The following is a 14276-nucleotide window of genomic DNA, read 5'->3' as shown; positions in this document are numbered from 1 at the left end:
TCAGTCGTTATTTTTCTATCGCCAACTTGTTTTTCTTTTCGTGTCTTTCTTGTAACCCCGTGCCGTCCGCGTTTGCGGGAGTGCGTGTTTCCTCCATCTGTTCAAAGCTCGAGATGGGTGGTGGAGGATGAGGCGAAAAAAAAAAGGGGGGAGAGAGAGAAAAGTAGGGGAAGGGGGTGCGCTCTCTAATGGAAGCCCGAGATTTCGGACGCGCTGCGTGAATAAGTAAAGCCGATCTATGCTGGCGGAAATTTGGCGAAAGTGTTTCAAGGTGTGCCCAACTGTGATACGCGCCCGCGCACGTCTTGCCGGGCACCTTTATTTTTTCTTTCTCTCTCCTTCATAGCCGCTGCCGTCGCGGGCGATTCTGAGGTGTTCGCTCGCTCTCTCGCGAGCTCGCTATAGCTCATCCGGTCGTTGTTCGCTTCGTCTTCTTTGCAATAGTTGTCGAGCGTGTCGCTATTTTTCTTTCATTCTTTTTTTCTTTTCTCACTCGTTCCGTCTGGTTCCCTCACCTGCGTGCACTAGTATTGTTCGCGAAATGTGATAACCGGAACGTGTTCAGCAGTCGAGAAATTCTCACCTGGCACACCGGCGACGAATTCGCGAAGGCGGGCTCGAAACATCGCCAGAATCATCTTAGGGACCCTGGACTGAGGGTTCCTCCCACACTGCTCTCACCAGATGTTTTACTCTCTCTCTCTCTTCTTTCGTAAGAAACGTAGGCTACTCGACGGAAGCCCTATGTTAACAAACTTCAACCGTGACGATCGACGGACGCCTTCCATTCGATCTAAAAATTACGAGCCCTTAATTCCGTAGCTATTAACCATGTGTTAAGAGGCCCGGACAGTTTCGGCGCTTTGCAGCGACCAGGCATTGCGGCGTCCAGAGCATTTGCCAGCGGTCGCAAATGCCCTGAACCTGCGTCAGGAATAATGAACTGCGAATTACCTAACAAATTATGTTATTCAAGCTCGGGCACCGAATTCGCAAAGCTTTTCTTAGGTAAGAACAGCCTTTCACGAGTCGACTGCCGTCGATAATGATGTATTTGTGGCAGTTCATATGGACCACTCTGGCATAGGATCAGCTTCATTAGGACGGGCGATGATGAGATGCTCGCACAAATGCGAAGACAGAGAACTAGGGAAAATTCATTTGTGGTCTCACGAGAACCACGTGTTATATCTGGAAGTCAATATGTCCTTTGAGATCCGCCTGTACATCTATCATCATCACTCACCATTTCATAGACGGCCTCAAGCTGACCTGATTGAAGTTGAACTCAAGTTTAAGAGCCAAGGTTTCTTTTTCCAACTCTTTACAGTGCCTTATCATCTCAGAGATATTTAGAAAACCCAGACGTTCGAGAAGATGTTAGTATTGTACAGTCGAGAGCAAAAGTTTAGGGACGATGGCATCAGTAATAATAATAATAATAATAATAATAATAATAATAATAATAATAATAATAATAATAATAATAATAATAATAATAATAATAATAATAATAATAATAATAATAATAATAATAATAATTTCTTCTAGCACTTTCCGTGCAACGTCAAATTGTCTTATTGCATGACGCTCGTCAAGCAGGCGCACATAGGCAGTACGCGTACCACTTGATTTCAGCCTCTATGCCTAGGCTGCAAAGGAAAAACATATTTAGCGGCACCTCTTGTCCCGAAACATTTGCTCTCGACTGTACAAAAATAGGAAATAAAATAAAATAAAATGAAGAAATAACACAACGAGTACGAAGAAAGTACAAAGACAAAAAAAAAGACGACAGGATGTCGTCTTGCATTATTCCGCCCTTGGATTATTCCGTCTTGGATTATTCCGCGAGCTGTGTTCGTCCATGAGTTTCCGGTAAAGAGGGCCAAGTGCGACCTATGCTCGTCAACGGTACTTTTATTGTCTACGAAAGCCATGGACGAGCTTGTTTCGTCACAGTGCTTTGTGCTGCTTCTTGTAAGTGGCAGCACACAATCCGTGGGGCAGTGCAAGCAGGAACAAGTTTATTCTTGCGGAGAAAGTAAAGCAACTTTGCAGCTGGGGTCTTTTAAAAAAAGGCGCCGCCGACAGCTCGAACTTCATTGGCTTCTCAACGGGAAAGAAATGACGACTTCAGCGACGTATTGAGCGATTCCGAAGATGAAGTGTATTGCTTTCCGAGTGAATAAGACAACCAAGACGCTCGATGCACTTAGCTCGTCTTCTGGGAGTGGCGCTCCTGGTGACTTCGACGTCACAAGGCAGGTGACACTAACTCGATGTAAACAAAGCGCCTGCTTACGCACCTGGCTTCCCATTTTTGGTGACTCTAAGTGAAAGGTTTGATGCGGAGGTCAGACGTGAACCACTGGGGTGTTTCAAGGTGTACTCTGCAGGCTAACGTAGAGCTTGAGGTTCTTTTTTCGTACTTACCGCACGGTATATGTTACAGTGCTGTTAAGCTTCGGTCTCGTAGTAGCGGCTGAGATTTTGAATAAATAAACACCTAAAACAATCTGCAGTGTTGTTCGTAAACAAATCCGCAATAAGATATTTGGGAGTCTTTCGTCCAGAATTACGGATAACAGCGTAGCACGGAAGGGGTGAAATACGTATTATAAGAGAAAGGTTCCAGCTAGCAAACCAGCACTTAAACTGTAGCCACCAACTTCCCGTACGTGTATTCTCTTAAGGAAGCCCGGTAAAATCACTCTTCAGGAAGACGCGTCGACACAAGGCGTCGTCATTTGGCGCAACCTTTGCACCGACAGAACAGAAGGGGAAAGAAATAGAAAAGAAGGCAAGAAAAGTAAGATTATACGAGCGGTGGTAATACATCTGTAACTGGAAACTACTCTCGCAGCTTTCGCTCCGCGGCACTTCGCGGTTCGAGCCGAAAGGACAACGCTGGGCCGCGCCCCGGCTACAGTCAAGTGAGCGAAGCGCCCCCTTCTTGCACTTACCCTCCCCTCCTTCTCACCCTCTCCGCGCCCACCCCCTCCGATCCTCGCCAACTCTCCCGCATCAACATCTGCTGCTGCCGCGAGCGAGGCGGACTTGGCGCTGTGCCTCCCCCCCCCTCCCCCATCCCCGCCGCGGTGCTTTGAGGCACCGGGGACGAGGCCAACTCCCAGGGGCGTGAGTGCTCCGTGGCGGGTGGGTGTGCGCGGCAGATGACTGCGCCGGGCACGGAGGGGTGCTGCAAGCAACGCGGGGGACCCCGGTCGAGGGATGGGTTGGTGGTGAACTTCGCTGCTCGGTGCGGAGTTCATTAGTCACGCGTTCGGCCGCTTTGTTGGATAACGCGCGCGACCGCCGCCCTTCGTGCGGCGGAGCCATTTCGACGCTTTGTTGCGGGAGCGTTGTGTTTCGCGTGTTCGGCCCTCTGTGTTTTGCTTCCAGCGCGTGCTGTGAGGGAATGCTGTTTGCCTGCGATCGCCCACGAAGCGACGTCCGACGAGGGGGTGTCAGCACTGCGTGCTGTCGCAAAGGGCTTAACGCGCGCGCTGTGCCGCCTTTCGTGTTGTTCGGCCCGGATGCCATGAGCTCATTATGTTGCTCCTCCGGGCTTATTTCGTTTTCTTTACAAACAAATAGAGGAAACGTGACCGAAGTACCGTTGTGAGTAGAAAATAGGGATGAAGAAACGCACTCATTTCGTGCCAGGATTCGTATTACACAATTTTCCAGTTATTAAGCTTCTTTTTCCCATTTCCTTAAAATTAGTCCCACACATATTACGGAACAAATGAAATGTAGCGCACATACTGAAAAGTGAACAACCGAGACATGACAGTAATGAACATACATACATACATACATACATACATACATACATACATACATACATACATACATACATACATACATACATACATACATACATACATACATACATACATACATACATACATACATACATACATACATACATACATACATACATACATACATACATACATACATACATAACTTGTAAGCTGTAAAGCTTCTTTTCAAATCACGCGTTGCTTCGGGAACGATGTTGATAAAAAGAACATTTGAAATTCAGTAATATTTCTTCGTTTTTCTACAAATTTCAATTAAACCTTGGTAATCGGCACTTTACTTTGTTATACCGAATTTTCTTGTACTCAAATTCTACGTACTGTGCAATGCAGTTGCCGAAGGATTTTTCTTACGCAGAACATGCAGTGAAAATTCCTAATTACGTAGAAGTCGGAACAAATATCTGAAATCTGAAAGAAATTAGTGATCACAAGGTCACGCACTGCATTTTTAACTTTACTCCGATCATACGTCCACGTACATAAAATCAATTTGTTTGTTTGATAGAGGCGTCTATAAAAATATAAACCGCGAACTTGAAATCTTCTTTCCGGCAAGTGAATTAGTTATTTTTTTCACCGATACACCCACGAAAACTGATCACTTAAAAAAAATATAGTAATAAAGGAGCTCACGCAAGCACATAACCCCGAAGTTACCTTCCGAACTATCACTCAAAAGCCGTGGTTCACTAAATCACTGAAACGACAAAAGAAAATACAAATAAAACAAACTCCTTTGTCGCACTGCTAAGCGGTGCAACATCCCTTGCGCATGGACAAGCATTACGCTCCTGAAGCAGCCTACCTATCTAAAATACGTAGTACCATGCAATAATTTTATCATACCAACCTACCAAATATGTTCAGAAACAACGCAACGCTATTTTGCAAAACCATAAACCCACAAGAAGCGCGTTCTATCGTAATTACCATAGAGTCTGCGGAAGTAGTAACCGACGTTGAATGTGCCAATATTTTTAACTTTGCGTTTTCTTCCGTATTTACTAATAAATCTGACATCCCTGTGCATTGCCACCGTGCACTTTATCATCTACCATGTCTAATGTTACATATTAAGTTAACGGTGTGTCATTCATAATAGACAACTTAAAACTCTCAACTTCTTCTGGTTACGATGGAATCAAGAACTGATAATTAATACAAAACTAACTTGTTCTGCATATCTGTTTTCTCAGTCACTCACCACGGTAGTTCTTCCGTTTGAATGGAAAACAGGCAAGGTCATGGCAGTCTTCAAATAAGGGGACAAGAACATCCCATTAATGTACCTCCCAATTTTCTTAACAAGCGCACTCTTAAACAAAATTCAAACAAACAATGATCATCATCTGTCTTGTGCGCATTTCCTTTCTTTAACGCTGCGAGCCCGGTTTTTCCTAGACACTAACTGCGCAGCTTCACCAGACATAATCACCCTACAGGAAACCGGCTGCTCACCCACTCTTGCGGCCTACTCACTCTATGAAGGGCTCGGGCAGAGTAAGGTCGCGACACTGGTTGCCGAAGCTGTCATCGCAATCAGACACTACATTGACGCAACGGACATTGACCACGTCTTTATTGAAATTATTACCCAAAAAAGAAGCCAACAAGGCGTCTTGATCTACAGCCCGCCCAGCCAGAGCAAAGCCAACTTTGGCTACCTGCTACGCAAGGCAGAACAAGCAGCAGGCAAAAAGGGTCTCGTGATCCTGAGATATTTTAATGTCCGGCACAAAAGCAGGGGCTACGCTAAGGAAACTCAAAAAGGCAGGGACCTAGCCAGAGAAGCGGATCGCAGAAGGCTCAGTCTTATCACAGACCCCACCCAACCCACGCGAGTGGGCAACAGTATCAACCGAGATCCGTGCCCAGACTTGGCATTCGTCAGAGGCGTAAGGGATTTTCGATGGGAAAACGACGGGGAAACGCTTGGCAGCGACCACTTCATTTTGCGTATCAAGATAGGAACCCTCCCGATCGGGAAAAGACTTGGCCAGGCTAAGCTCACCGACTGGGTAGCCTATAAAAAATTAGGGCGGAGTCCGAAGACACTGAGACCACAGACATCATGAGCTGGGTCACAGGAATCAAGGCATGCGCATTATCAGCATGACAGAGCGTTCTCGACAGGAAAGCAGCAAGAGCAGCGTTTTCAAAATAGGAAACGCAAGCAAGGCAAATGACGATTATTGTTGTGTGGCAAATATACACCCCAAGGGTCTACAATATGCACCCCATTTGTGTAAGAGTGCGTGCCCTGCAATATCATGGAACATGTCATATACCCTTAAAATCGTCAACTTCTTATATTCAAATACTTTTTTTTTCATCCATCACGGCATGGCTTTCGCGAAGGTTTGTCTTTCGAAACGCAACTCGTCATTTTTCGTGCATGACATACATTCCAATCTTGATCGCAAACTTCAAACCGATGCCATTTTTCTGGACTATGCGTGAAATCCTCTGATCAACGTCTATTGTTACATAACGCTCAGTGCTAAAGCTTTCTCAATTAAGAAATACCCTAACGTACTAAACTGTATCAGAAAATTCCTAACCAGACGCTTCCGATTTGTCGTTATACGGGGGATGAAACATCGCAACTCAATTCCGGTAAGATCAGGTGTCCCACAAGATTACGTTCTTGGTCTTCTTCTTTCCTAATTTATATTAACGACCTACCGTCGCACGTTTCTTGTTCTATTCGTATGTTCGCCGATGGTTGTGTAATCTACCGTTCTATCAATAAAGCTTTTGACCAATTTGCCCTCCAGTGAACGTTGACTAATGACGCTTAACTGTATACATAGCAAATGTGTAAAGCTGCGTCATTTATTCGTCATCATAGTCCTCTTTCCTGTTCTTATGCAATTGCTCATGTCATCATGCAACTAGTCAGCTCGTTCGAATATCTCGGTGTCACCGTCTCTAATGACGTGTCTTAGCGTCCACACGTTAATACTATCATCTCATCAGTTGACCACACCCTCTGGTTCCTAAAACGTCCTTTGCGGCATGCACCGGCACACGTAAAACTGCTCACATTACGCATCGCTCGTAAGAAATTAACTGGAGTACGCATCTGCCATTTGGGATCCACACGAAACGTCCTAATAAATGCACTTGAGTCAGTTCAAAGTCGTGTCGCAAGATTTATTCACTATTAATATTCGTATAGTATAAGCGTTACGTCAATAAAAGCACAGTCCGACCACTTCCTTCTGTCCCATCGTCGCGGCATTACTGGTCTGGTACTGTTCCACAAGTTCTACTACTCATTATACTTAATCGCGCGCCTCACATATCAGCCACGTCACGCATACCTAATCACACTGGTCATCCCTTTCAAATTGCCCGTCCACGAGCCCATACGAGAACATTTTCAGCACAACCTTTTTTTACGTAACACCTATTGACAGGAACGGCATTCCCGGGAGCATTGCCACACTCAGCTCCCGAGCACAATTTCCTGATGCTTTTACCTAATCACCTGAGTTCTTGAACATCTGTTATATTGATATATATGCATGTATAACCTGTTTACTACTTATGTTCACATTACCACTTCACTATACCTGTATCACTTGTGTATAATTTATGAACATACTTGTATAACTTATCTCCCCAACCCGTTAGGCAATATTCCTTTTATTAAAGGGATATTGCCTAAGGGTAATAAATGGTAATAAATAAAATGATTAGGTTTCACTACTTGCAGTGTTTTAACGAGCATCCAATGATAGAGGAGAATTTTTGCAATCCGTATCATCGGAATTCGGCTGCTCCATCCGACATCGAACCCACGACCTTGAATTCAGCCGCGCCACTCCACAGAAGCAGGGGGAACGCGGGTACTTTGTTAGATACTAGGTGTGTTAGCGGTTATGGTGTGCTGCTAAGTACGAGGTCACGGGACCAGACCCCGGCTGCGGCGGCTGCATTTCGAGGGGGGGGGGGGGCGATATGCAAAAACACCCGTGTCCTGTGCGTTGGGGGCACGTTAAAGATCTCCCTGGTGGTCAAAATTAATCCGGATTCCCCCACTATGCGGCGTCACTCATAGTCAAATCGTGGTCTCGGCACGTAAAACCCCAGGATTCATTCATTTGTTGCGCGCTTCAGAAGAACTGACTGTTGGACTAGTTAGTCGAACATGTTGACTTGATAACGTAGTGCAAGACAAAAAAAAAAAGAAAACTACAAATTTGGACACACACACAGGGTACAGACGAGGGCGAATGCTACAACCACAGGTATTTAAAAAATTTTTTTTGATTGATTTATAAGCTCGTTTGAGCGCATGTGTCACGCGACTTCTTAATATTAAATCCAGAAGGCATATCGCGAGGATCTCCCACGCGATAAAAGCATCCAAAACTCAAGCTCGGCCTTGTGCAATGCCAGTTGACGCCTCGCTCAGGCACATAAAGGAATGCTTGTTAATCAAGAAAGCTTGCAAATTCAACCGAGCCGTGTTACGTGAAGACTTGCCTAGGATCCTGGTCTCACGAAACCTCGCCTCGCATTCACACTCCGTAATATATGGGCGACCAAGTGCGCGTACTTGTCGTTTTCCTTCATAGTTTTTTTAGAGCACGCTTCCTAGGTTGATCGTTTTTCGCACCGTTCTTTCTGACTGGCCTAATTTTCCCCACAAGTCGTGCGAATAAAACATAAAACCCCTGACGAGCACTTCACGCAGCGACGTTTATGCCTCGTTTGGCAGCCTGGTTTGCTGCCATCGCCAATCCGAGCACAGAGCTTGGACAACTTTTTTAGGGGAAGGCCTCTTCGCGTTGCTCGTTCGTTAGTTTCTTGTGGCTTTGGGAGAGCTTATGCACGTAAAGCATAACCGAAGGTCTCACTGTCGCTCACTGGAGTTCAGCCCTTTCCATTTCAGTTCTGTCTTTCACCTTCTGCAAGAGAGATTCGACCACGAGAGCTACAAGCTACAGCTGTAGCTGAAAACTCTAAATAAGTTGCGATCATAAACACTAATCGCAAAATAGGCAGTCGCTTTCACGCTGTCGACTGCTGCAAAGACGAAAACAAGTCCTAAGTGGCGTACCACGTTCCTTTTCTTTCTTTCTTTATTTTTTTGCGTGAGCATGCTTGTCATCGTGTTTATGCGCTGCAATGTCTCCCCAAGCTATTCATTAATTGCGCGCATCCCTTCTTCATTAAACTCAGGTTCAAGTTCGAGACCAAGTATACTTATTAAGCGCGGCGCTCGAAAAACTCGGCCTGAGTAGGATGTTCGACCGGTGCAAAGCCGATGTGCCAGGCATCACGAGCCACAGAGGTCGCCTGCACGAGGACGAAGTGCTGCACCGTGTAATGATCCGGGTGGACGAAAGTGGAGCCACGGCTGCCTCAGCCACCGCAACGATGCTGTACAAGTCTCGCTCGCTCGCGGCTTGTCGCTGGCGGCGACGAAAAAAAAAAAGACTGAGGGACTGCCTTGAGAAAACGTTCGATGTCGGGGAACAGCTGTTGCCGCCGTTTGCGCTGCGGTAGCTTAATGCAGATGTTTTAATTTGTATTCCACCGCGCAACCAAGGACCCGAAGTAGGACGGGAGTAAAGACTTCAAAACACGCATTTAGACGAAGACACACCAGGACAGACAAATGCATGCACTTCTGCAGGGTCAGCACCCGTGTAAGGGCCGCAATCCCAACTTGGCAGCCCAAAATATGGACAGAAAATAATTTTTTCAATCTCGGATGCCATCGCGTTAGGTTCCCCGATTCCTCGCGCGCGCAGAGGCGAAATTAGACGCGCTGCGCACTTCCGCGTGCCGCTACTACATGGCGAGAGCTGCGCGTTTACCTCTGATGCAATGGTACATCTTGTTATCCCGGATGTGCGCAAGTCGCTGTCTGCGCCGGCACCATTTCGAGCAGACGGTTCGGTCCCTTGTAAAGGCCGCAACTCGTCAAAATTGTGAAAGAGCGCATCTTATACGAGTCTAGAGGTAGTTCCGTTTTATGAAAGCTGTCTTCAATAAAATCACCGCTGCCTCCTAGATATCTCGCAGTAGTCGGCGTTATATTCTTTTTTTTTCTTTACGGTACTCGTCCCTTTGTATTAGAACAAGAACGGAAGAAATTAAATATTTTGCATGGCTAGTCAAAAGGAAAACGTAAACCCTCACTCAAGCAACTAGAGTTACAATAGAATTTATTGACACGAAGGACAGAGAGGACGACCTGAGCTAGTGTGCTCTAGTCTGCTAATCTGCGCTGGAGAAGCGGGGAGGGTAGTGAAAGTACTGGGATGGGTGATGATGACAAGAGAAGTGGAGCAATGCACTCCCGTAAAATTAGGTGCCTGGTTGGGGGGCTGTTTGCACCCGTTTTGTAGGCCGGTAGGAGCCCGGCGGTCGGGATCGAAGCACGCACGTACCCCCCCCCCCCCCCCCCCTCTTCCACCCATGTCAAGCCGGTCGCCTATACCCACCGGGCCATACATAGCTGCAGAGACCTAATCCTCAGGCAGAACGACGACGACGATGACGGCATTATGTCGACGACGGACGATGACTACGGCGTGGCTACGATGGTGTCGCGACAATTTCAGGGACTGTCCAACGGCTAACACATAGGGGACTCGGGATCGAATAAGTCAAAGAATACATGAGCTTTCTTGCTACTCCCTCAGCCAAGAAAACGTAATGATGACATAGGCGACAGACGCGAACAAAAACTGACTGAAGTAGCTTTAGCAGCTATCTTTGTAAAAAACTTTTTTTACAATGAATCATTGGATTTTCTCTAGAATACATTTTTCACGCTCGAAAAGACATTTTGGCGTGAAGGTTGTGAACTCGGGCTGGATTTCGTGGCAAAGCCCATGCACCTGGAGTCACAAAACGCAGAGATCCCAATCCGAGCACAAAGCTTCAAGAGCGCATTGAATGCGAGCGAGCTCGTCGCGGCATCTCACAGAGGCCGCGGAATCTACGAAGCGCGTGGATTTCAATTTCGAAACTTCATGGGTTTAAAAATCACATCAAGTTTTGTTGCGAAAGGTGCATTGACATTTCCATAGTAGTGCTTTACATTTTAAATTCCTGATCTTTCTTGCTTTAATGTTCTTATTATTGTGTGCGCACGTAATTTGTGTTCTTTAATGTGTGCGTACGTGCGTGTACGCGTGCGTGCGTGTGTGTGTGTCTGCGTGCGTGCGTGTGCGTGCGTGTGCGTGTGCTTGTGTGTGTGTGTGTGCGTACGTGCGTGTGTGTGTGTGTGTCTGCGTACGTGCGTGTGTGTGTGTGTGTGTCTGCGTGCGTGCGTGCGTGTGTGTGTGTGTGTGTGTGTGTGTTTGTGTGTGTGTGTGTGTGTGTGTTTGTGTGGAATGCGTCTGCGTTAAAACTAACGATATTGTGCAGTAGGCAAACAGTGACTGTTATAGCTCTGTTAGCCACACTGTAAAAGGTTGAATGCTGGTCTAGTTGGTATTTTGACATGAGAACCATCCGGAAGTATAGAGCCACCGGATGCCACAACAGAAAGGAGGACGAACATGTGTTCATGTGTTCGTCATCCTTTCTGTTGTGCCGTCCCGTTGCGCTATATTTCAAGATGGCTAAGCGTATTGGTTGGAGATAATTTTTGAGAAAGAAGGAGAGAGGGCAAGATAAGGGTGATCACTACAGCTTACAATGTGTTGGTATTTACCATATCTTTCATGTTGGTGATGTTTCGCGCGTCCTTTAGTTCTTAATCATGTCTGGCTTCCAAACGATGCAGAAAAAGCGTTTTGCAAGCGTGAAAACACTCGGCTACGTAAGCTAACGGCTTCTAGCAATTTCGAACGAAAATAGAAGAAACTACGGATGAGAGGGGGAGAGGTGGAGCCTGATGTCATTGCTTTACGCACGTTGATACGGTTTCCACCTAATTTCCGTACTTATAAGGAAAAAACAGAAGAAAATAAGAAAGCAAGGAAAGGGCACACTACAATCCTTAAGGAAAATAGACAGGAAATGTACTAAAAGGGCGCACTTTATTTGAAAGCTGCCCTTATTTACGTTGTAATGTTAGTAGCACATTTCCATCACTCGAAAGTCCTGGTGTACCGGAGGGCGAAGGAATGCCTCGGCGTATCAGAGCGTGTGAACCTCTCCGATGAAGAGAACCCGGTTGGTGCTCCTGTCCCTGATGTAGTAGAGGAAGGGGCGGTTCACGATGAACTGGATGGGCGGCGGTGGGTTGTAGAGACCCGAGAGGGGCATGAGCGAGAGCCCAGTCACTGCGGTCGCAATGGTTCCTTCCTCGTTCACATCGACGGCCGCCTTGTGCACAACATCTGATATCCTCACCAGGACACTTTCGCTGATACCACTGAAGTTGGCCGATCCGCCGAAGACAGAGTTCAAACCGAGGGCCTTCATCGCTGGCACCAAGCTGTAATTGAGGCTCACTTCAAACTTGGGCAGCTGGAGCTTGACCTCCCTAAAGCTTAGCTTGCTGCCGACGGCTTCGAGCATGTCGAGCGACATGCCATCCCTGACTGCCGCGAGTCCAGTTGGGTTGTCCGGAAGCAGGACCACCATGCTGAACCTGTCTCCCTCGTACGGTATCTCCACGGCAGAGGCGTGATAGGCATCTACTCTTGTGTGCGGAAGACGCGTCCTGAGGTGCATCGCCGGTTTGCTCACCTCGCTGGTTCCAAGGTTGAGGAAAGGCTTGTCCACCGTCTCACGGGCGTTGAATGGGGTCACCCAGGTGCCCTTGAAGTAGACGGCGTTCAGGATGAAGAGCACGATGTCCAGCGGCTCACCCTCTGGTAAGATGCCGGAGATCTTGCCCCTGGTCTTTCCGCGCACCCACGCATTAACTTCTGCCGCTACCCTCGGACCGTCCCCGTGGAAGTCGGCAGACCTCACATCCGCATCAAAGATTTCGCGCAGCTGCTGTTTGTAGCTTTCCGATATGGGAAAACCCACCTGCGCTAGGACCATGTTGGCCACGTCCAGAGTGACGTTGGGCGAGGTCGAGAGTTCCAGGAGGTTTTTGTACGCGCCGAGCACTGTGTCCCGGCCGGTAAGGCCGAGAGCGGTGTGACCGAACACCGAATCCAGCTCGGCCTCCGAGTTTCCCCTGGCGCCGACGTAGGCCATACCGAACGCGGCGGCAATGCTGGTCGGCGAGAAGAATACATTGGACGAGGGCTCCTGGGCTGCGAGGTACTTCAGCAGGTTCACGCCAAACTGGTTGTGGGCCCTGGCGAGCAGCGTGTTGTCGTCGGTATCGCAGTGGACCACGGCGAGAACCGACGCGAGGAGGACAAATTTGGCGAGCATCGGGAGAGTTTTCGTGAGTGACTGGCCGTCGGCTGCGCAGACTCCTCTTTTTAAACTGATGCGTGGTGACCTCCACTTCTTTTTTAGCCCGGCGTATTTGTTTTTCTTGCGTGTCGCGACCACCGACGAAGATCCCGGATTGCACCTCTGGCGAGACACAACGCTCAACGCCCGCCGCTTCAAGTGTACGCGATTGCTTCTATCTTTGTCAGCGCTTCCTTTTATCTGCGCCAGTGGCAGACGGCGTTTTATTTCATCCGCCACGAAAGAGAGCTTGGGTATACCCTTGCCACTGATGGCGAGCGAAATATAGAGTGGGGGACGGCCTTGAGAAAACGCTCGATGTCGGAGGACAGTTCATGCCGCCATTTGCACGGCGGCCGCATAATGCACATGTTTTGTATTCCACCGTGCATCCAAAGACCCGAAATACGGCGTCAGTAAAGATTTGAAAACACGCATTTCGAAGAAGATACATGAGCACAGACTGCTTCAGTTTTATGGAAAGAGTTATTGCCGCAATCGCAGTGGACCACCGCCATGTTCAGCTGAGTTTATGGCTGTTCTGTTTCAGCATATGGCCATTTTATTGCTCATGCAAGGAAATGGCGGTTATAAATGTATATATATATATATATATATATATATATATATATATATATATATGGCTAAATGGTAATGCATGCTCTGTGAGTGGGGCGCATGTTGTGGTTAGAATATCATCGATGGCGTGTCGTCGTCTCTGCCGATTTTACCAACTTCTTCCATTTCTTTCCACTGAAATTATGATCCCAAACAAAGCTGTTAGAATTTGGTAGTCACATCCGTAAAATGGATCGGTTGTTTATCTTACGTAATCTCTGGAATGTGAAAGAAATGATGATATATTGGCTGGTTTCCACGAAGGTGCATCAATATGTTTTGTCGGAACAGCGCAGTATTTTCCATGGTTTTTTTTTAAAAAGCGGCAAGTTTTGCCTCTCTTTCTCTCTCTGCAATGCATCAATATCCATATTCCCAGAGAACAGAGTGCTTGTTATAACCTATAGTCTAAACGTGCTACAAAACGTGCTCGCAAGGTTTCTCCAGCTGCTTCGCACTGCCTCTGTAGGGCTTTCCGCGCAAATAGTA

The 14276-nt window shown here is 47.2% G+C and overlaps 1 protein-coding gene across 1 annotated transcript; it reads right to left on the bottom strand.

The window, feature by feature from the left end:
• Positions 1 to 11826: 11826 nt before the first annotated feature.
• LOC135898069 (iripin-3-like) lies at positions 11827 to 13244 on the bottom strand. The gene has a single exon (XM_065426813.2). It carries the CDS (start codon positions 13143 to 13145, stop codon positions 11946 to 11948), a length of 1200 nt encoding a protein of 399 aa, XP_065282885.2. The 5' UTR covers positions 13146 to 13244; the 3' UTR covers positions 11827 to 11945.
• Between the last annotated feature and the right edge of the window lie 1032 nt (positions 13245 to 14276).

The sequence above is a fragment of the Dermacentor albipictus genome, chromosome 3 (genome assembly GCF_038994185.2).
Source record: "Dermacentor albipictus isolate Rhodes 1998 colony chromosome 3, USDA_Dalb.pri_finalv2, whole genome shotgun sequence".
NCBI classification, from domain to species: Eukaryota; Metazoa; Arthropoda; class Arachnida; order Ixodida; family Ixodidae; genus Dermacentor; species Dermacentor albipictus.
The sequence above is the reverse complement of the archived record's forward strand: the minus strand, read 5'-3'. Positions and strand labels throughout refer to the sequence as shown.

Bases quoted from the DNA above. Each gene is read 5' to 3' on its own strand.
- LOC135898069 (XM_065426813.2), bottom strand. From the start codon at position 13,145: ATGCTCGCCAAATTTGTCCTCCTCGCGTCGGTTCTCGCCGTGGTCCAC.